Raw genomic sequence first — 21,949 nt, 5'->3', positions numbered from 1 at the left:
TACAACATTTTCGCTAAGGAAAAAGTTGTTTCAAATCACCTCCCGAACCACCCTTTTCAAGGTGTTACAACATTTTTGGGACACCCTATATAAATCAATGTAAGAAATTTTCTTCTTGAAAGTCTAAGTTGCAAGCTCTTTCTAGTAACGTAGTTACACAAAAACAACGTTCAATGTCAACGATAATTATGAATTATCCCTTTACCCTTGAATCTCCAATCGACATTCATAATCATAATTGCCTCGTGTCTATGATCAATTTTTGCGTAACTTTTTTCATTTTTCGTGATCTTTAAGAACGGTGCTTTAATTACAAAAGCTGGGTTTTAGTAGCCAATTAATTCTAAAAAGGATTAATTCACCATTGAATTAGCAATATTGAAATAGAACTTTGCACTAACAGAAAAGAAAGTATAACTACGCTATAATTTTGTTGTTTATTTGGCGCCTTTTTCAAAAATGTATGGTTAACTTATTTATCACGTGATCGCAAGCCGTTACATTCATGTAACTCAGCACCATTGTCTAAACTCGCTTACAAAAACGAAATTTGCGATACAACAATGAGGTGCACTTACACTATTATTCGTTGACGTATTTCTAAATAATGTTAAACAATTTTATGTTGATGAATTTTATGTTAAGTTGATGATTTAAAAGAATCAGATTCACTAAATTGTTACGACTACCTAGATGCAAAGAGTGTACAGGCTATATCCTCGAGTTTCATTGGTATGCTGTTTTGATAAGGTTTTAGTTGCTAAACATATTCCAACATAGAAAAATACGTAGTTGACTTACTCGTGTCATGCACAAGGAAGACGTGATGTTGTTACTGTAGCGATGCACATGTCACAGTTTCCACGTTTATTGCCACTGTGTCGTGCACATTTTTTTTATTTAACTCAACCACATCTTATGACAAACGACGCGACAATTAATATCACAGAGTACTCTACTCTGTGATCGAAGCAATCATCAAACGAGAAACTCACCCGACTACGGCCGACATGTGACTGCCGCCACTCGATTCTCGAAGCAAGGTGGTTTTGCGGGTAATATCGACCACCCTCTCCCCACTTCTCCAGAAATGCTTTTGCACAGGTACGTGTATTCTAATTCTAATCGCCAGTGTTATTGCAAAAACAAAGTGCTTCGATAAATGTAAACAAGACCAGAAGTTGCAAATAGATCCGTTCGTAAAGCAGTCGAAATCATTTGATCGAAATTCAAATTATCCCGCCAATACAAATTCCTAATTTGTACTTGCGTTCCTACATTGAACAGAAACGTTAATGAATTTATAATAACAATGCTTATTTTTCTATTATATGCGTGTAAATTAATTACAGTTATTCGTTATCAGATATGTGACTTCCATACATGTACAAATAGAAATTATCGTAAGGTGTTGTTTTTAAAGTATTTATCCTAACGGTGCACCCGTATGTACGAACAAAAATATCTTTACCGACAACGAACCGTTGAAAACGTTTTAAACAACGGAATAGAACAAGAAATTGCCTCACTATTTATTGTTCATGTCATGGCATATGTACATACATAAATATACAACAACTTCGGGAAAAAAAACACGTGTATATTTTTCAAAAATACAATAGGAAAACAGTTCAAATATGGACATATTGCCTAATTACATTTTCCTTTTTTTTTTTTATTATATATGGCACACAACATTCACACCTGTTTAATTACTTATTATGCATATTAAAGCATTCTTCGTATTTCACAGTCAAAATACTCTTTCTAACAAATAAAAAAATATATGTAACTTCGAAATCGTGTTTCCAAGTCGATAAAATACTATTTAACGAAATTAAGAATAATAATAAGTATAAATAAACTTTGTACTACCTATACATATTTAAAAACAAATGAGTTATAGTTTGTAACATTATATATGAATCGTAAAGTACAGCATTATGTGAATGTACTTATATTAAGATTATTGCATATATTATTAAGTAACATTTAAAATTCGTATGATATAACTATAAGGGACGTCCTCTGTTTGGAACCTATTCTGGAAAAATAAGTTTAAGACTGAACACAGTTTTATGGTTTCGTCCACAACATATAACATCACATTAGGAACTATGCAATAATAAACACAGGGTCAATGAAGATATAAATAACAGATCTGCATCGGGCGAGATACTTTTAAAGTTATGTACACAATACTTAACAAAAGTTTATTTAACTTGGTTCCACTAAACTATACTATCAGCCTTCAGGAGGGTATGATCTTTAGTTCGAACATTTTGTACTGGATTTTGTGAATATAATATCACTGCATAGCTCACCATAGCAATTGAGAATACTGTGTTCATGTGAATAGGAATACTGAATATTAACCAACACAAAACTGCAGTAAACACCAGCTCCAGTGCACTAGCAAAAGTCTTTAATATTGAGTTCAAATTTTTCAAGAAAAAACTTGTAATTATACCTATTGCTGTATTATTTAGCATAATTATAATGACTTTTGGTTGGAAAAGTATACTGGGATCTGCATTATCAAACATATCAGATGGGCTACTCTCTGAGAGAAAAAGTATTACAAAAACGATAAGATTACAAAAAATACTATCAATGTACATAAATACGTTTTGTACAAAAATATTGATATTAGCTCCTTGTTCTTTAAGCAGATATTCATTGTATACACCAGCCAGACAGGAGCAAATTGTCTGAAAGTATTCAAATGTTAATGTTCAATTTTAATCTATGTTTGCAGTTCCTTATAACTGGTACCATCAAACTCACCTGAACAAATATAAGAAATATGTTACTATTTAAATGAACTTTGGCATTAAATATATTCATGCTAAAATCGAAATCTACATGTTTTACCATACATCCAATGGTTAATATTATTAGTGAAAACCATTGCTTTAAGGATAATTTTTTATTAAAAACGACCTAAAAAGAGTAACATTTCAGAAGATGTTTTTTTCATTTCAATGTAAGCCATAAGAAAACTGTTATCTACCTGGAAAATAATTCCAGTCATAACAACACGAAATTGTAATAAAACATAATAAGTTGTCGGATCAAATGCAGCCAAGTTGATAAATGCCAGATTATTGTACAGACAATATAAAAATGAAGGTATCGTATACAGTAGTAGTACTAGAATAAGAAAATATCAGTCGCGACAATGTTCAGTTTATTGATACCTTACTAAAATTAAATTTGTGTAAAATAATAAATTGTTATCTGAAAAGATTGATTAACTCTTATTAGTATAATAATTAAAATATAGTTAGATATTAAGATAAATGACAAAAATGCTGTAGAACATAAATATCGATTTATCTTATCTTGCACTTTGTTTATTTTTCATATCAACATGATTACAACTGTTGGAGAATCTATAAAATGTACATGCAGCTTGAAGTTAAATTCGTAAATTGAATTCAGATATAGATCTAATCTAACTAACACAATCTCTTCAGTTTTAATTCTTTAGGAAATATCTACTCACCCCTTTTATTTCCAGTTATTTCTTGGCAAAGATTTCCAAAGCTATTGCTAAAAGTGAAAAGAAATGTTAGGATATACATATACGAAACTCGCCATAATCAAAAGTAAAGTGCACAAATTGTACTTACTCTTTACAGTACAAGATTATAGAAGCAATCAACTTCAATACTTCTGTCATCAACACCACCATAACAATATTATATTCGTAATGGCCATTTTTTTGAGACCAAGTGACAATAATACCTAGAATAAAAATAATCTTTCAGTATATTTCGCATAAAATAAATTATTGAATTTGAAAAAAATGGAACACTAACGTACAAAATAAAAATCAAATGAAACCGGTAAAAAAAACGCATGCTTCCGTTAGTGATAATAATATTCATTTGAATATTCATTTTTTTCCCACCCTCCTAATTGTTATCGTTTATCGTTATTTGCATTCTATCGCTTGTCAGTTACCAGTCAGTGTATTACGTGGCAAAATTATAAACATAAAGAACTTAACCAACACATGTGTACCTTGGTTTACGAATAGGGCCATGTACGAAATAAAAATGACGGGACTCCATCTTCCTGGAAATAACTCCCCCCAATTGATGGATCCCATCGCGAATACTGTTATTTTACTCTTATTATATTAAAAACGTTTACATTCGTGCAGCAACGAAGGTTGTATCACGACGGTTACATCCCACACGAACCGCTTGATATGAACTGATATCAACTGATATGAGCCACGATAAAGGAATTAAACAATGCGTGACATGTTAAATAATTAATTATGTAGGGAAAATTATGTTAATATCAATAATAGCCATATTCAAATTGCAATACAAGTATTGAATATATGTATAAATGTATTCGGTGCGTAGGCGACGAGCGTGACTTATTGTATTTATGTAGTACTGATCAAATATCAATATTCAATGTTTACTTGTGATATTTTCATATTTATTTATGCATCAAACTATAAGTATGAACAAAAAAAACACTACAGGACTTTAACTTACTCTTAAGATAGTATTACAATGGCTATTTGTTACATCATGATTAATGAAATAAATTTCCTAATAAGAACAATAAATCATATAAAAAATGTGAAATATAACATTGAAATGTTTTCACAGAATCTTTTATTCGTACAATTTAAGTATAATTACCATCCTTTTAAGAATTTCATCTCTTTAAGTAACTCTGAACGATGTTATTATTTTTGATAGTATTTGTCAATAGGTATAATTATATAGTTTATTTTACAATCTCTTAAAAATACATATTTAAACGCATTCGTAATGTATTACATAAAATTTATTTACATACAAATAAAAACTTTTTTTTTTTAAATTCTAATAAGTTTCTTTAGTCGACGATGATTCCACTATTTACGTTCATCACTCATTGTGGAAGCACATAAATAGAAAATTTCTATTATACACAAAATTCGTTATACATATCATGAAATATATTACACTTTACTATTGTTACAATTATTAACAATGTTGGTAATATCTACAAGATTTAAGGTTTCCATAGGTTTGTTAAATACATATTTCAAACTATTTATTCAAAACTTGAAACACAGAATAACGGTTGATGTACATTAAAAATAATTCCCTTGGACTCTGTAACAACGAAATCACAACCGTGTAAACATATCTATCGGCAATTTCTACGCAAATAAACTGCTGTTGCGATTAGTATTGTTCCAAAATTACAAAAAGGCAGTGCAACCGTGTGCACGAGAATTCATTACGACATCAATTTTTTCGTTCATCTAATACTAGTATATTTCTAGTGGGTAATAGAAAAAGAATTGTACCATGTAATTGTTCAAATATACATGTCGGAGAAAGATAGGAATATTTTAATTGTGACAGATTTTCTTTACGAATTATAGATATATTTTCGAAAGATCGTAAATCGTAAACTTTAAAAATTCCTCGAAATATAATCAGGCAGTGTAATAGGTATGCCTGTAAAGAGATGATATCGTTTATTTTTCAATGTATTTTGTACCTTTTGTAAATATTTTATAAAGACATGTATTGCAATATTATATACTATAAAATGCAAGTTTATAATCATTTACATTATAATGGTTCTCGAATCGTATTACATTAGGACCAATTATCAGTTCGTTATAACGTGTACATAGATATTATGTATTCATGTATTCCGAGAACGCTATGATAGCGTGCGATTGAAAGTTTTATATGTCCCGTAAAAGAAAAAATAAATTGTTAATCGACACCACGTCACGAATCATATTTATATAGAGACATTATTAATATTCTTAGTTCATGGCACATTCTATTCCATCGTATATATTCATATTAATGAATAATTTGCAGAATCCATAACCTCTCCTATTCTTTTTTATAGTAAGGCCACCGTTTAGCCACATGTAAAACAAAAACTGAGTTCAGAATTGTTAACACTTGTTATGGCATCGTTAGAGAAAAGAAATGCTAAAAATGCACTTCATAGAAATCGTATGTTTTTAGAAACTTGAAAAAGTGCATGAAAAAACTGCAAGCGTAAATGTAATTTGTGAAAGTAACAGCTTAGTAAAATTACCATTAAAAATCTTAAAATTCAACTATGAATCATGTTTGGCCGTATTATCATTGATGACATCGTGTTAATTAGTTCTATATATAAAACGCTCGAATTACTTTTAGAACTTTTTTCTATGGACTATTCCTTTTATTATCTTAATATTACACGTTGTGTTTGTAGTACCATTTAATTAAGAACATTATCAACGATCAAACGAATAAACAAATGTCTATTCTTACGTTTGCTCGAGAACATTCTTCTAAAATAAATTGAATCTTACCGCATCTGTACATCATAGATAAACTGTTGTCGACAGCGTTATAAAATTCTTTAACTTGAATTTAACGTTTCCAATTGTACCATAATCTGTTGCGAAATCAATTTGGTAGCCTCGCTTGCGTTAGGAATAAGAAACTTATCCATATCGGAAATAACTGTATCGTAATATTGTGTTGTACCGTATTTAAATGTGATCAAATCTGAATGTTGCTTTTTAGATGTTATTTTAACAATACTTGTTAATGGACGTTTGACAATTACGTGTGCTGCGCCTTTTCTTTCTGGTATTTCCCGGAGCACGATAAGGTGAGTATCGGTAACCAAAAGTATACTGAAAACGAAATGATTATATAAAAAGTTAACTAATAACGTCAAACTTTTTCTTTTGTTTACTTCGATTTAATATGTTTTAATTTTACTAAAACATTCACCTATCACAGAGATCTCCGTTAACTTTCACTTCTTGACATTTAAAGGAATGTAATAACTTTGGATCCTTCATCCACTGTTGAATAGATACTACTTCAACTGGTTCTTCGGTTTCATTATTTGTCATAGTCATATCTGCAATGCATAATGCGCGTGCAATATATTATTATATAGCATAAATTATAAACAAATATATGTGTAACATGTAGTAAAATGTACCTAATTCTTGATCGTCGTCTATGCTAAATACAGGACCAGTTTTCTTTTGCCGTTTAATATACTCGGTGTCTTTGCCATTTCTATTCTCCACGTTATTATGAACACTTGCTGATGGATTAACGATATAATCGAATAACTTTCCTTTGACTTTCTTAATCTTCCCCAAGAAGTCAGAATTGTTATTCTTGACTTTGGCAGGACTCGTTTCGTTAGAATTTGCTTCGGATATATTAGCATTGCATACCAAACAATGTTGTGAATTATGATCAACGAGACTAGAAACGACTTCATCACCAAAGTATTCGTGTATAGCTAAAATGAAATTAAAATATATCGTTACGAATGAAACAATTGATTTATATTAATTTAGCAATGTCGCGAGCGACTTTATGTTACCTTGATAGCCTGATGTAACCATGCTAACGTATTGGGTATGTTTTTGTAGAAAGGATGCAACCACCATATGAGTATAACGATCTTCTTCTTGCCTACCGCTTCCTAAGAAACAAAGATGTTCACCTCCAGCTTGCGATCCAACAGCTAGCGCTTGTCGTTGTGCTTGCAACAATCCTTGCACTGCTGTTGCAAAAGCAGCAGGTTCTTGAAGCATCTGAAATTTCATTCTTAAATAGTATAAATTTAAAATTCATAAACAAAGGAATTCAACAAGAAGCATACCAAATTACAATCCAGATGAAACGCGGTTGGCAAATGTCCGGCATTATATTGTTCTGCAGGTCTACAATCCACAAGAAAAAATCTAACAGATTCAACGGAGGTGCTGGGTATGGACGGAGCTTCGATAGAATTTTCAACTAATTCTTGAGCTGAAACGGGCAGGCAGAGCGCGTGCGATATATATTTTTCATCGAAACTTTCCCCAAACATAATAGGATCTAAGTCCTGCTTAAAAGATGATGGTGTCTTCATTGCGTAATATTGTGCTAACGAGCAAAAGTCTGTTACATCTTCTGCTTCTAAAGCACAAGGCATAGCAGCTATTGCATCGATTATACTTTGCTTATCGTTATCCTTCATACTTAAAATTTGCTCTCTATATGAACAGCAAAAAAATTTTATGAAAATAATATATCAATAAAAGTAAAATGTAATACATAATGTACATGCATAAATTTTATAATTCTCACCTGGCATTAATAACCATGATAAGAGACAAAAATAGCATAAAAAATGGATCAGCTTGCATGAAATATAAGTCCCACATCGTACAAACAGCTGGTAGCGAACACACACCCGCGAAAAGAGTAGTTACCCATCCCTTTGTATATTGATCGGGGGATACCCTTTTTGTATCCAAGAAAGAACATAATTCTGGTTCGTGATAAAGTAATAACAATCTTAATACAGAACTATACGTTTCGCCCCTAGAAACATACAAACGAAATAACTGTTTTAAACACCCTTTAATATCAAAATACTTGTTTCTAACAAAGTAATTTTAAGCATGAAATACTGTACCTAGGAATATAAATATCTATTATCGCTTCAAATAAGTTATATGTTGCACTACGTGGAAGCTTTAAAGCTATTAAAGGACCCAACAATTCTATCCATCCATTTCCTCTTTTATATTGCTTCTCTTTACTTTTACAATAAAATGTTAAAATAGACTCTAAATCGGAAACAACGGAAACTTTATCCTCGTCATCGTTCCCTAACTTTGCTGCAATAAACATATTACAATTACATTGTTTTATGGGCACTTATAAATATGTAGATTACAATATATTTTGTTTCAATTTAACTAACAAAGTATGGAATATGATGTGATAACTGATTTTGAAATATAGATTATTCAAACAAGATAAGCTTAAAGCTGTGTCACATTGAAGAGATAAGAATGGTGTCTATACGCATACATTAATCATTTTGAGCAAACATAGCATGTTTCACACTTATAGTAAGTTCTTTATTTTTTATTTTTGCTTCTTAAGACAAGTTGGATTATCATAAAGTATTTGAACTTACCAACTAATTGTTGACAATCGTCACGAATAATATTTTGTTCTGATAAATCGAAAACTTCATTGAAGTGATTCAACTGATTGCCACGATCGATAACATCTAAACAAGCCTGCCATACATCAGGCCTTAAATTTGTAGGAACTGATCGTCCCTTGCAAATTGCATATACATCAGATGCGGATGGTGGCTCGGTATCCAAGAGAGCTGCTTCCAGCTCCAAAACCCTAATTCAAATAATTTCTTATAATGACATATATACTTATGAACCTGCACTTATTTATTAATTTTGTTCTATAGTCTGTTAACATTGTTGTATAAGTTAAATCAATTTATCGGTTATTCTATATTGACGTTCTGTACAGTATTTGCATAAGGTAATTAACAAACACCTGTAAACACGTCAAGCTTAAAACAAATATTGCTCCTTAGAAAACGTCACTTGTATGTTTTGCTAACCAAGAAAAGATTAAGAAAACATTTTTAGAAACAAGACGATACGTAGAACTGGCACAGAGTAGTATGCACGTTCGCTTCTTATTAATATGCTAATATTTTCTAATATTCGTGGAAACCGACAATGAACAGTGTCACGGAAAAGCTAAATTTAGATTAGGAGAATACTATTCAAAATGGAGTATCAATGGAATAAACGATTAAGATTCGTTTTCGTTGAAAAGATGATATCGTTTAAAATATGCGACAGAATTTTTAAATCAGCTCACCAGGTGTTTTCGTCTTCTTGTAGTGCCATTTTGGTAAACGTCACACTCTTATCGAGATGTGTTAAATAACGAATGTTACATGTACATTACAATTCCCTACAGTGTAGCAAACGTTTTCGATCACTTAGCATTCTTTCACAAATTTCATCGCCTTCATGACATTTCTCGCGCTTTGCGTTCTCTTTGAAATTCGATGATCTATAGATATCGCCGTGGACAATACTCCGCTCCTGTTGACAGACCGTTGCCATCTTTCAGTGAAAGTTTCGAGCATGCGTCGAAAAAAAGGCGCCAATATTAAATGGCACAAGTGCCTATTAGTTCTTCTATGTTAACACATTTAATAAACACATTCTCACCAAAGATTTAAAGTAAATATTATGACAGCGTATCGGGTAAAATCTTCGGGTGACGGATATCGAGATACCTAAGATTTCGAAACTTGTGATAATTGAAATAATACATAAATTGATACGAGTACTTTTCGTAGTTGGTATTGCACATGCGCGCTAAGAATTGGGAGCTGAAAAACTCGTGAGTTTTGCCTCTATAAGAGTATTCTATTTCTGTGGTTCTCTAGGTACATAGAGGACTAAAAGAGCAATAAAAGTATGTTTGCTATCTTCATTTTATTGTTTATAAAGTTTTAAAGTGTAACGAATATATTAAAACAAGAATTATTAGAAAATATTGCTTCTTTGCTTCAATATCCTGGAAAAAAATCATGCCAGCCTAATCGCCCTGTCCTCGTCTTTCCTGCAATTGTTGTATCGCTCTCTCTCTGTCCTTGTCCCGGAGTTTCCTACTTTTTCCGCAACTGTCGCTGAAGTCAATTCGGAATTCTGTTCTGACTTCTGCGCACCCTTAACTATGTTCACTAACTACCTCGTGACAATCGATAAAGCCTTATCACACGTGACGGTGGAAATGCGTACTAAAGACTGAACACATTCACTACTTCAGGGTGCTTCAGGGATTCGTCTGCAATGGTAAGGAAGTTGATGTAAGTAGCTGCTGGTAGTCGCGGTGATATGTTCGCGTACTCGCTAGACTTCACATTAGTTCTCATTGTTTGATCCCGTGTCGATGAGATTTGAGGAAGACCGCAAAGAGAACGTAGCTCGTGTCACCCGTAAACAGAGAAGAACTCGCGAAAAATGACGGGTGCAAGTAGCGCAGGCAGCATGACCGGTGGTGCGCTACCAAAATGGCAACTCGCTCTGGCTGTTGGAGCGCCGGTTGCGTTAGGCCTCGGTTACATGTATTACAAGAATAGCAGTAAACCGTCGTCCAAGTCCAATCGAGGTAAATCAAAAACCAATTCGAAAGAAAACGGCACGTCGTCTGCTGACAAACAGATCTCGATCGACGGTGATTGTCCGCCGAAGAACGCGACTGACTTGGAAAGCGAGGTAAGAAATATTTTGATTACGTTCCTATACGATTAGCCGGTAGTGTAAAGTAGTTGTAATACAACCTTTAGATATTTTCGAAGTAGCTATTCTGTAATTTATCTTTTTGTTCTTTTTAAATGTTACGTTGTTACAATGGATTAGAATCCGAAAACGATTCAAAAGTAACACCGCCATTTGTTTATAATTCGTTGTATTGCAAAAATTGTACGTATCAAACGCGGATATGTGTTATATCATAGACATTATTGGAGAAAGCTCAGAGATTAAAAAATGAGGGAAACAATCTTTTCAAACTTGGGAAGTACAACGAAGCAATAAAGCTATACAACGATGCGATCTACGCCTGTCCTAAAGAAAACACCGATGCTCTTGCTACTTTTTATCAAAATAGAGCTGCTGCCTATGAACAACTGGTAATATTGTTTTTGTAGTTAATATAATCTCTGTAATAACAATGTTTTATAATATGATTGGACTTCTATAATTTGAATCTATTTATATGTTACAGAAAGAGTACAATGTAGTAAAATTAGATTGTACAAAAGCTTTAGAATTAAAACCGAGGTATACAAAAGCATTATTACGTAGAGCACGAGCATTGGAACAATGCTGTGAACTAGAGGCAGCTTTAGAAGATGTTACAGCTGCTTGTATTTTGGGAGGCTTTTCTGATCGAATGGCATTGGAAATGGCAGACAGGGTCTTGAAACGATTAGGTATATTTCTCTAGTTTTTATCGATTTAAGTAAATGCAAAATAATAGTATAGGTATGGACATGAAACTTTTTTTCAGGTAGACAGTGTGCAATGGAATACATGCAAACCAAGAAGTACTCTATGCCTAGTAAACATTTTATTAAACATTATATCAATAGTTTCCATAAGGATCCTGTTTTCATGATGCTTCAAGATGAAGACAACAGTAATATACCTCTGTAAGGATTTCAAAATTTGTATTATTTTTCTATGTTATTCTTAAATTTATAATAATTATTTGTTTATTACTCTTGTAATCATTTAATTCGCAGAAATTTCGCAAAAATTTTAAAATGTGTAAAGGATCAGAAATATGACGATGTGATACCACTTTGTACAGAAGAAATTAATAGTTCCGAGCCAGATGCATTGCCACACAAAATGGAAGCATTACTTTTACGGGCTACATTTTATCTTTTACAAGGGAATCATGACGCCGCGATAGAAGACTTTGAAACAATTATAAATAGCGATGATATTAAGAAAAATATAAAAGTAAATGCTTTAGTTAAAAGAGCTACTTTATACATGCAACTAGAAACTCCAGAGAAGAGTTTCCATGATTTTGAAATAGCTGCTAATCTTGATCCTGATTGTAGCGATATTTATTCGCACAAAGCCCAGGTACCAATTACGTATACAATTTTCTGAAATTTAGAAATAATTTCTACAAAACCATGATACAATGGCAGGTAAATTTACTTATGGAAAAAATCGATGAAGCCAAAGAAGACTTAAGGAAAGCTGTTGATCTCAATCCGAACTTTGGAGTAGGATATGTACAAAAATGCTATGCAGACTATCATTATGGCATGATCAAGAGAGACATGGACATAGTAGGAAAAGCCATGCAAGGTTTTGAAATGGCTTTTGAAAAATTCCCTGACTGCCCTGATTGTTACATTATGTATGCACAGGTATAAACAACTATTACACGCAGAATTTGATTAAAATAGATATTTCAATAATTGTACATTTTAATACATTATTCCACGATGCAGGTATTATCAGAATCCCAAGAATTTGAAAAAGCGGATACTTACTTTGCTAAGGCAGTGGGGAAAGATCCAAATAATGCTACGACCTATGTACATAGAGGTTTGCTACAATTGAAATGGAATGGCGATATCGATAAAGCCCTCGAATATATTAACAAAGCTATAGAATTAGATGATAAATGTGAATTTGGGTTAGAAACCTTAGCAACGATTGAAGTTCAGAGGTAAGTCGATGGTCTTAATATATAAATTTATTCAAAAATGGGCTAATTGTGAGTTTCATCTTTTTGTTCACAGAGGAAATCTTGAAGAAGCAATAGCATTATTTGATAAAGCCTTAGCGCTAAGTCGCACCACCTCGGAGCTTGTACATATATTCAGTCTAAGATATGCCGCGAAAACGCAGCTTACATTAAAGGATAAACTAGGGACGGATATGCTATTAAATTTACGAGGTGTTTCATAAAATAAATTTTCGTAAAACTGCATTGATTGAAGTTGAAATTTTAAATAAAGGATACGCATGGTTACCAGAATTAAAAAATGAAGTTTCATATCTATGATATGACCTGTAAACGTAATTTTATACAAGATTTTAATAGAAATTTCAAGATGTCACGCTCGATAATTGTTTTCACACGTGTGCTAACGTTTGGCTAAATTAGAAGTACACATTTGAAACTAATTGCCGTTATCTTACGACTATTTCGTCTCAGTATTTCTTTTTTTTTTTTTGATAAATTTAGCTGAAGCAACTTTTAAAAACTGCATTTACTTAATATTTAGTTTGTTCTAATTAGATGTAAGGTTTTACACAGATATGGCATTTGTTATCAATTTAATTATTCGTGAAATTCCTACTTACAACATTTATTATTTATCTGTGTTGTAAATTATCATGTTAAATACATTTAGATTATTTAAGCGCGCTTAAAATTATTTGTCACATTTAAGAAAGTATACGATGCAAGAAGTGCATAAGTATTTTCAAACGCAGAGACTTAAAAAAGAAACAAGTAATTACACTTTGTAATAGTTTATTAATAGTTGTAACTGTGAGTCTGAAACTGTATTTTATATTACTTTGTATATAAAACATTTTTAATCAGAATATGTAAAATTCTTACATATAAATATTAATGTTACTGTTATATTATTTTTTAAATGATATACATTTTATTTTGTTATATTACAACCTGATTCCTACTGCTTTATAACATCTATGACTGTAGGCCAATGTGATTAACAAACTGGAAAGGAGCATATTTATTTCCTGAGAAAAGTACAATGATATTTACACCGTTTACAATGATTATTAAATGTACAATTACAATTAATAATAAATACAATATCTTGAAAGTACTTGTACATGTACTAAAAATTGTTATATAAAAGATATTTGGTAAACGATATATAATTTCATTATGAAACAAGTGATGCAGTTTTATACGACGCTATGTATACCCCGTTTTTAAATATGTGCCTTTTCAAACATCGTAGAAGAATGAAGCAAGAGGGTACCTTATTACAAATGCTAATAAACTGCAAATAATCTACAACATTAATGACTTTTTAATAACATAACAAAAGCCTTGCACAAGGCATCACAAGAGCCTACCACTCTCTGCATTATTCAACAATTCTTAAACCCTTACCTGAATTGACAATAAGATGCACGTGAGTGTAGATTCTTTTAATGGACCAGTTTTAATCAGCACGAAATTAATCAAAGTGAAATTATTGCAAGTAACGACACCTTTTTCATCCTCCTGCCAATTCACAATATATAATTTCCTAAATATCCATGTTATAAGTTTACCTGAGAAAAAGTTTTATTCAAGTTTCGAATTAGACAAACTTAATACATACTAATTAATAAGTATACAAAACTTCCAAAATCTACTCTCGTACCGATCACGTTAATATCTTTTTTATTAAATACTGTACGGCTGATTTCCAATTTGTCCGTTTTTTTATTGTATCTGCAAATGAATGTACGCGTGAGTGTAGTTGATTTGAACATCAACTTGGAAAATGACCGATTGCAACGCTTACTTTGGTAATCTGTGCCTAGGACATGGTATAAAGTGAAATAATTGTGGTACGCTATAAAGGAAATTAATTATTTGTGGAATGAAAAATAGCAGGGTTGTCTTGCTAAAGTGTCCGATAATACCAACAACGGCAAATGTCATTCCAGATAAATAACAAAACGTGTCACCTACAAATACCCGCGCTGGATACCTTGAACAAAAAGAATTTCATTTTTTTCTTTACAAATTTACAATACGCTCTATATTTGGCGAATCAATGATTCACGCGGTTATCTCCCCAATATTACTCATATTTAATGAGAATTACGACGCTCGTAATAAACAAGTCAGGGTGGTATGAAAAGTGTGCGCCTTGAGAACAATTTGGGAGGAGCCGCGTGCGTGCTTGTCTACAAGTTTGGATAAAAGGGGTTGCATGGGGCCCAATGAGCAAAATTTACCAAAGAAATTGGCTAAAATTAACAAAGACGAATTAGTCACAGTATTTATCGACAACCTATGAAACTTAATTAAAGAAGATAGAGCAAACGTTGATTTAACCTGAATGTTTTAAATTGAATGCTCTTGTATACATGTAAAACAATTTAAAAATAATTAGAGAAGATAGAGCAAATGTTTATTTAACGTGATTATTTCAAATTGAATGCTCTTGTATACATATAAAAAATTTGTTTAAAATATGTAGATATTAGTAGCAAGGGGTACAATTGTTCCCTCGCACCACCCTGGCTGCGCCACTAGTGGGAGAGCATTCGGGCGTGGTTTTTCAGCTCGTCGCGCTGTTCTCAGGAAGACGGGCCAAGAAAGGTAGAGGATCTTGATGGGATAGGAGGGACATGTCCGACTATAAGATCAGCCTTGCTCCGGAGAGTTGAGAATACGTGACATTATGTCGAAACTAATCTTACGATTAGCAAAGCATCGAAGGTCGGCTGGAAGACTTCGTTTCGTTTACTGAGGAAGTTGTTAACGAGCGATTGAGGCCATTTAAGAATTAAATGGCACTCCAGGGAGCGGTGACGTCACGGTTTAAACGTCACGACGCAAAGGCATTCACATCAACGTTAGCCTCGGACTACATTGTGAGTTTGTTTACAAAATTATATAAACAATATTAATTCTATAAGAAATTATTTGTTGGTTAACATCTGAAATTTGGAAAGACAAATAGACCCTTTTTTTCTATCTTGAACTCTTTGTTTAATATATAAATAAACAAAAAAAAAAAAAAAACAGTAAACACGAATTTCAATAAACCACTGTATGATGTATCATCATCATGTTGAAATTTCGTTTCGTAGACGTGTACATCGATTATACACACACTTTTGGGTGGGCCTCTCGCGTAACAAAAATGTTACGATCGAAGTAAAATTTTTATGAGATATAAAATGAGCGACTGACGAACTAAAACGAAGAAGGTAGTGCGATGCAGCCCCGCCTAGATGGGAAACTGGCCTTGCTTTATACACTATTAGTCTTACAAGTTCTTATCGTTATAATTTACATTGCTACAACTCCACCTTCCGAATTAACTATATCTACAACTCATACTTCTGTCACGTTCGTAAAATTTGAAGGTGCACAGGTAAGATTTTTACAATGTATCGAATACTATTTGAAAAGTTTTATTTCTTGCTTCTACCTCAATTAATATATTCACGTGTATTGCTGTGTTATAGGAGTCTCAAATTCAACAGAACAATCGTAAAAAATTTCCCATCTATCAGACAATCAATGGGGAGGTAGTACTGAAAGATGTAAAGACTTTTGCGCTATTCGACACATACAATCGTACCGTTTGTTGGAAATATGGAGTGGATAATCAGAAAATGAGAGGTAGAGAAGATCTTCAAAAATGCATTTGCACTCAAGGATGGCACGGCTCCGACTGCGGTCAACCGGAAGTTGTCTGGAGAGCAATTATGGCATCGAAGCAGAATATTAAACTGAAACATCGGAAAATAGCTAGACGCATTATTTATACGTTTTATCTGAATGAATACAATTCAGCAATCGCGGAGGTGATAGTAGAAGAACTATACAACGTAGTTGATCTTTTTGTAATCTGTGATTTCAGTAACGCGGAGGATAATTTTCATCATAAGCTACTTAAGGGTTTATTGCAACAGGAACAGAACAAGATTTTATATATTAATATAGCAACAAAGGTGCATAAGCCGTTAAGGGTAGTGTCTACGTACGTCTGGGAGAAAGTAAAGACTGTAGTACGAAATCTAAGGGACGACGATATTTATGTAACAACTGAATCGGAACAAATATTAAACTCAAGGGCATTAATGTTCCTCAAGGTATACAATGGATGGCCACAGCCTATCGGTTTTAGATTAAGATGGTCCGTATACGGATTCTTTTGGCAACATCCGCTCAAAACAACGATAACAGTTGGTGCGTGTACAATTGGATTAATGCGCGAAGCTTATCGATCGAATTCCATCACTTTGCAACAACTGGAAGGAGATTTAAGCGAAAGAGATAGTCTAGGCCTAGTGATAGGAGACTTGAATCATTATGGAGGATGGTATTGTTATCTATGCCAGGCACCGGCAAATATTATAACTAGTCTGCGTAATAAAGTTAAATCCAAAGAAATTCAAATAGAGAAAACTATCGACGTACCATTCATCGAGGACCTAATAGGAAGTGGACTGTGGTTAGATGGGAAAACTAATCTCCTAAGAGTCTCTAAATCTCGGGACCTCTATTTTGCGCCTGAAACAATACTTAATAATACGTGGAAGTATGACTGGCTAGTAGAGAATTTTTATGCTAAATTAGATTATTATTGACATACTGATCGCACCCGACTGTGATATTAACTCATACTCGATACTCAATGTAAACTATACAATACTGTACTGAATTTATATACCAAAATAATATGTTGATTGAATTGTGAATATTAAATGATTTATACGTATAAGTTACAAAGAAACCAAGAATCTAGTATTGTTCTTTTTATTTGAACATATCCTTTATGTATCATGTATGTTTCCATATCCAGAACTTATGTAGAACTTACCAATTAAATTTCAGTAAACCCAATGAAGTAGCTATGTATGGAAGCATAAAATATAACGAGAACTGATGTGCTTTCCAGAGGTCTCCCGATAATTCTATAATATTAAAAACAAGAATGCTTATGGAAATTACTAAACTTTGTCCAACTTCTAAACCATTTATGCCAGCCAGTATATTTATAGCATTTGTACTGAACACTGCCAGCATTCCCATGTACACATAGTAGAATATCCAGAGGTCCACTGAGAAACCAAACCAATGTCTTAAGGGCTTTGGCACAATAATTAACGTAGAATTAAAATTAATGTAGTACACCATTAAAAGTGGCAAGGAAGCAATAGTAGGTAGCAATAATTTGTGCCGCCAACGAAGATCCAGAACATCATCAGCGAAACCCAAAAGTAGCATACAACAAATCGAAAGTAGAGCAGCCAAAAATTCCATAAACTGTAATTCAAATTTATCATATTATCTCATCCTATTCGCAAGACTATTCGTAATTAACTTATCTAATATTAATATCAATTCTTATGTCATTGATCATTCGTTGCATACCTCGTTATGAGGGAAGTTTATATCATTGAATATGTAATTTGTAAATGGTATAGGAATGAACAGAAAGAGCGTTATAAGAAAGAGGCATCCGCTGACAACACCTAATGCCTCTGGTCTGGAAAAGAATTTGAAAGTACAAGTTACCTGTGTGCTGTCCATTGAAGAAAAATGTAGCACAGCTAATTATCATGATTCAAAATGTCACTTACACTTTTTCACCACTATTTTTGTTCATATCGATCCCGTATAGGTTAGCTTTAATAAACATATCTTTTATTCCCGGTATTAACCGTACGGTTAAAAAATACGCACCCACCGACATCGTGAGATTAATTACGACCGGGAAAAGAGATTTCCAAGGATCGTCGATATGTTTTATGTTAAACATTTTCAAAAAAACGATTTAGAAAATATATGACAACAAAACATACGTGCAGAAGCAGACGAACGATCGACGTGGCCTTACACAAAACTACCGAATATTTGTCGTTCTCTGCAATTGATAACACAAACGCACTGACATGTCTTTTTGAATAGCACTCGAACGAAATAATACTTTGACTTTGACTTTTATTTAAAAAATTTGAACACATCACGTGTGTGAACGATTATAACACGCAACTCAAGAACGGAAAATCATTCGATTTTCGGTATGTACAACTTTGACAGTTTTGATTACGATATGTACCTCGATTACTTTATTTTTCATCCTAGACAAAGGTATAAAGTGTCCAAACGTTAAATTTACTTATTAAACTTGATATATGTATATGTTTCTCGATCGCGAAACATGCGTACATTTTTTCTAGAACAGGAATGAGGTAATTTTGTAATTGTAAAATAATTTCTGAAGTATCATCTGTTAATTTATAATTCTGTTGACAAAGTGTTTACATGGTCATTTTTCGACGTCGTTAATCATATTAGTGAATTACAGCTAGAAAATTAAACGTACTGCGTTTCAGTTATTTTACGTGACTACCTAACCTAAATCTGTCAAATGTAATCTTTATTTTTTCGTATAATTGAAAATTATATTTATAATAGAATGTAAAATTATATTCATAGTGAATTTTCCATCAAGTTTTGTGTTTTTTAGCATTTTTCCTATCATCGATTGCTCATTTCGTGCTGATGGATAGTGAAAAGCAAAAAGATGAGATCATTGCATTGGAAAGTATTTATAACGCTGAAGAGTTTTTGTATCGCGAGGAAAATGGTGTTTATCAATGCAGTTTCAAGATATTCTTAAATCTTCCTATGAATTACTTCATAACTTACAAAGATTCTAGACAATTGGAAGAAGAGTGGCAAAAGATCGCCGTATCTCATTTGCCACCTTTGACACTAAACATTATTTTACCAAAGGATTATCCTTCCACGTCACCACCAAAATTTACTTTATATTCGTCTTGGTTACGTATCCCATTGTTAGCTGACTTATGTATAAAGTTGGATGAACTATGGGAAGAAAACAAAGGACAAGAAATTTTATTTACATGGGTAAGCTTTATACAAGACCAGGCCTTAGAATTTTTGGATATACACAAGAGTGCTAATATGAATTGTGTGTATACACGTTATAAAGAAGCTTTAGAGAAAGCCCAGAATAATCAGAAAAGTAAGGTAATAGACGATATAGATAAAGAACATACTGTCAATGATGTAAAAACCAAAACGAAAACACAGCATAATGTTAAACATTTGGGGAAAAAGAATCATCTACACAAATGCTACGACAAACGAGCTGTTTTAGATTGTCCTGTTGGGAGAAATCCCATTCAAGCATTAATCGATTACGACGAGAAATGCAATCAAATTGAATTCAAAAAGAACTTTTATACTTGTAAGGTATGTTTTGTGGATAAAATAGGAGAACATTGTACACAGTTCTTACCATGCTCTCATGTATTTTGTAACGACTGTATAAGTGGTTACCTCGAGGTAAGAATCAAAGATGGAAATGTACAAAATATATGTTGTCCCCAAGAAAAGTGTGCTTCCGAAGCAACCCCTGCACAGGTAATCTCTTTTCTTTATCTTTTTATACATAGAATCGAAAGTTTGATTGATTCCTTTAAAATTATTATCGTTTATTGTATTTATAATTTTATCAAAATGTTCAGATAAAGGATCTAGTAAGTTCAGAGTTATTTGAAAAGTATGATTCTATACTCCTAAATGCGACGCTAGATACTATGCCGGACATAGTATATTGCCCGAGACGTAATTGTCAATATCCAGTTAGTCGTGAACCAGATGAACAATTGGCGAATTGTCCAGTGTGTCAATACGCATTTTGTATTCATTGCAAGATGGGATACCATGGTATAGAACCATGTAAGATCTACTCAGGTATGTTCCTATGCTATATCTAAAATTAGAAACCCTTTGTTGTACACAGAAATTGTAAGACGTACTGTGCATGCATTTTTATATATTTTAAGCTGAAACACGCCAGTTAGTAGTCGAATATCAAGAAGCCTCCAATGAGAGGAAGCTACAAATGGAACAACGTTATGGCAAAAAGCAACTTCAAAGCTTAGTAGACAATACCATGTCTGAGAATTGGATTAAAAGTAACAGCCAGAAGTGTCCTAAATGCAACGCTTCTATCGAGGTACTGTATTTTATTCGTCGTTAACGAACACTATCGGTAACGAATAACGAATTCGGATAAATTATTTTTTGATAAACAAAAAAATTGTCGTGCCAAGGTATATATTGTGGAAATTGATTTTTCAGAAATCTTATGGCTGCAACAAAATGATATGTTCGCATTGTAAAACATTCTTCTGCTGGTTATGCAACAAAATTTTAAACCCTCATTCACCGTACGATCATTTCCGAGATATAAGTTCGAAGTGCTATAATATGTTGAATCAGGGAATGTTGGAAGATGATGAAGAGCCCGATGATTTCTTCGAATTTCGATTTGATAATATGAATTACGAGTTGGAGAATGATGACCTCCTCCAAGAACTTGTAATATAAATTTCAAATAAACAAAACAATAATTAACGCATTAAAAGAAAATGCCCTTTTCACAGGCATGGTCAATTTTTGAGTGAATGTGTTCATTTCATATTAATTTTATGCGGTGGAAAAAAATGAACATGATCAGAATTGTCTTTTAATTATATATTTTTTTACGAATCCTCCAATATTTCATGTTTCAGAAATGTTTAATGTACAGAAATGAAAATCTAGAAGTATGTATGTGTATCTTCGTTGAATTTATTATACAAATATTAGGTTAATTACGTGTACGGCAACCATAGAGGATTGTTTTGGAACTATTTTCGTAAGATATAATCTTTCCTAAACAACTTTTATAAAATATGAGTATAAATACTGGAGTATAAATATCGGTATTTTATCGCAAATTAATAAAAAAAATGATTTCATAGCGTGGTAAATGTTAT

General features: G+C 32.6%; 7 protein-coding genes across 14 annotated transcripts in view; 3 read left to right on the top strand and 4 right to left on the bottom strand.

Moving 5' to 3' along the window:
• Positions 1-1,436, bottom strand: part of LOC128882170 (uncharacterized) — a 24,795-nt gene extending 23,359 nt beyond the window's left edge. Inside the window, exon 1 of the mRNA XM_054133744.1 lies at positions 802-1,436. The gene's annotated coding sequence lies outside the window, so the exon portion shown is untranslated. The remainder of the gene's footprint in view (positions 1-801) is intronic.
• A 143-nt stretch (positions 1,437-1,579) lies between these two features.
• On the bottom strand, positions 1,580-4,602 carry LOC128882182 (UDP-galactose transporter senju). Of its 2 annotated transcripts, none has more exons than XM_054133764.1 (6): positions 4,030-4,602; positions 3,636-3,750; positions 3,509-3,555; positions 3,014-3,153; positions 2,788-2,943; positions 1,580-2,711 (listed from the first exon to the last, which is right to left on the bottom strand). In XM_054133764.1, the coding sequence occupies exons 1-6, from the start codon at positions 4,115-4,117 to the stop codon at positions 2,232-2,234; spliced, it is 1,026 nt and encodes a 341-aa protein (XP_053989739.1). In that variant the 5' UTR covers positions 4,118-4,602; the 3' UTR covers positions 1,580-2,231. The 2 variants fall into 2 exon arrangements, with proteins under 2 accessions (XP_053989739.1, XP_053989740.1); XM_054133765.1 differs by lacking the exon at positions 4,030-4,602 and adding an exon at positions 3,829-4,021.
• Positions 4,603-4,744: 142 nt separating this feature from the next.
• Positions 4,745-9,979, bottom strand: LOC128882172 (TBC1 domain family member 23). Of its 2 annotated transcripts, XR_008458306.1 has the most exons (10): positions 9,705-9,979; positions 8,986-9,206; positions 8,476-8,680; positions 8,145-8,381; positions 7,675-8,050; positions 7,393-7,606; positions 6,997-7,308; positions 6,780-6,912; positions 6,350-6,679; positions 4,745-5,483 (listed from the first exon to the last, which is right to left on the bottom strand). XR_008458306.1 is itself a non-coding variant. In XM_054133747.1 (9 exons), exons 1-9 carry the CDS (start codon positions 9,731-9,733, stop codon positions 6,400-6,402), a joined length of 2,007 nt encoding a protein of 668 aa, XP_053989722.1. In that variant the 5' UTR covers positions 9,734-9,979; the 3' UTR covers positions 4,745-6,399. The 2 variants fall into 2 exon arrangements, 1 of the variants encoding a protein (XP_053989722.1); XM_054133747.1 differs by having other exon boundaries at positions 4,745-6,679.
• A 450-nt stretch (positions 9,980-10,429) lies between these two features.
• LOC128882176 (mitochondrial import receptor subunit TOM70) lies at positions 10,430-14,043 on the top strand. The gene is made up of 8 exons (XM_054133751.1): positions 10,430-11,116; positions 11,359-11,532; positions 11,628-11,835; positions 11,913-12,054; positions 12,148-12,499; positions 12,568-12,792; positions 12,877-13,097; positions 13,171-14,043. Exons 1-8 carry the CDS (start codon positions 10,862-10,864, stop codon positions 13,337-13,339), a joined length of 1,746 nt encoding a protein of 581 aa, XP_053989726.1. The 5' UTR covers positions 10,430-10,861; the 3' UTR covers positions 13,340-14,043.
• Positions 14,044-14,112: 69 nt separating this feature from the next.
• LOC128882180 (UDP-N-acetylglucosamine--dolichyl-phosphate N-acetylglucosaminephosphotransferase) lies at positions 14,113-18,914 on the bottom strand. 2 transcript variants are annotated; one of them, XM_054133760.1, is made up of 7 exons: positions 18,734-18,914; positions 18,525-18,639; positions 17,971-18,416; positions 14,929-15,117; positions 14,785-14,855; positions 14,529-14,692; positions 14,113-14,426 (listed from the first exon to the last, which is right to left on the bottom strand). In XM_054133760.1, the coding sequence occupies exons 1-7, from the start codon at positions 18,910-18,912 to the stop codon at positions 14,361-14,363; spliced, it is 1,230 nt and encodes a 409-aa protein (XP_053989735.1). In that variant the 5' UTR covers positions 18,913-18,914; the 3' UTR covers positions 14,113-14,360. The 2 variants fall into 2 exon arrangements, with proteins under 2 accessions (XP_053989735.1, XP_053989736.1); XM_054133761.1 differs by lacking the exon at positions 14,113-14,426 and having other exon boundaries at positions 14,529-14,642; positions 14,743-14,855.
• LOC128882179 (beta-1,4-mannosyl-glycoprotein 4-beta-N-acetylglucosaminyltransferase) lies at positions 15,148-17,957 on the top strand. 2 transcript variants are annotated; one of them, XM_054133758.1, is made up of 3 exons: positions 15,148-16,009; positions 16,229-16,515; positions 16,610-17,956. In XM_054133758.1, exons 2-3 carry the CDS (start codon positions 16,357-16,359, stop codon positions 17,735-17,737), a joined length of 1,287 nt encoding a protein of 428 aa, XP_053989733.1. In that variant the 5' UTR covers positions 15,148-16,009; positions 16,229-16,356; the 3' UTR covers positions 17,738-17,956. The 2 variants fall into 2 exon arrangements, with proteins under 2 accessions (XP_053989733.1, XP_053989734.1); XM_054133759.1 differs by lacking the exon at positions 15,148-16,009 and having other exon boundaries at positions 16,035-16,515; positions 16,610-17,957.
• Positions 18,915-19,032: 118 nt separating the features above from the next.
• Positions 19,033-21,905, top strand: LOC128882177 (E3 ubiquitin-protein ligase RNF14-like). Of its 4 annotated transcripts, none has more exons than XM_054133754.1 (5): positions 19,033-19,174; positions 19,624-20,546; positions 20,651-20,879; positions 20,972-21,144; positions 21,270-21,905. In XM_054133754.1, the coding sequence occupies exons 2-5, from the start codon at positions 19,659-19,661 to the stop codon at positions 21,516-21,518; spliced, it is 1,539 nt and encodes a 512-aa protein (XP_053989729.1). In that variant the 5' UTR covers positions 19,033-19,174; positions 19,624-19,658; the 3' UTR covers positions 21,519-21,905. The 4 variants fall into 4 exon arrangements, with proteins under 4 accessions (XP_053989729.1, XP_053989728.1, XP_053989730.1 ...); XM_054133753.1 differs by lacking the exon at positions 19,033-19,174 and adding an exon at positions 19,181-19,345; XM_054133755.1 differs by lacking the exon at positions 19,033-19,174 and adding an exon at positions 19,357-19,526.
• Positions 21,906-21,949: the final 44 nt, after the last annotated feature.

Source organism: Hylaeus volcanicus, unplaced genomic scaffold (genome assembly GCF_026283585.1).
Source record: "Hylaeus volcanicus isolate JK05 unplaced genomic scaffold, UHH_iyHylVolc1.0_haploid 12258___fragment_2___debris, whole genome shotgun sequence".
Taxonomy (NCBI): domain Eukaryota; kingdom Metazoa; phylum Arthropoda; class Insecta; order Hymenoptera; family Colletidae; genus Hylaeus; species Hylaeus volcanicus.
Note: the sequence above shows the minus strand (reverse complement) of the source record. Positions and strands in the feature narration are given on the sequence as shown.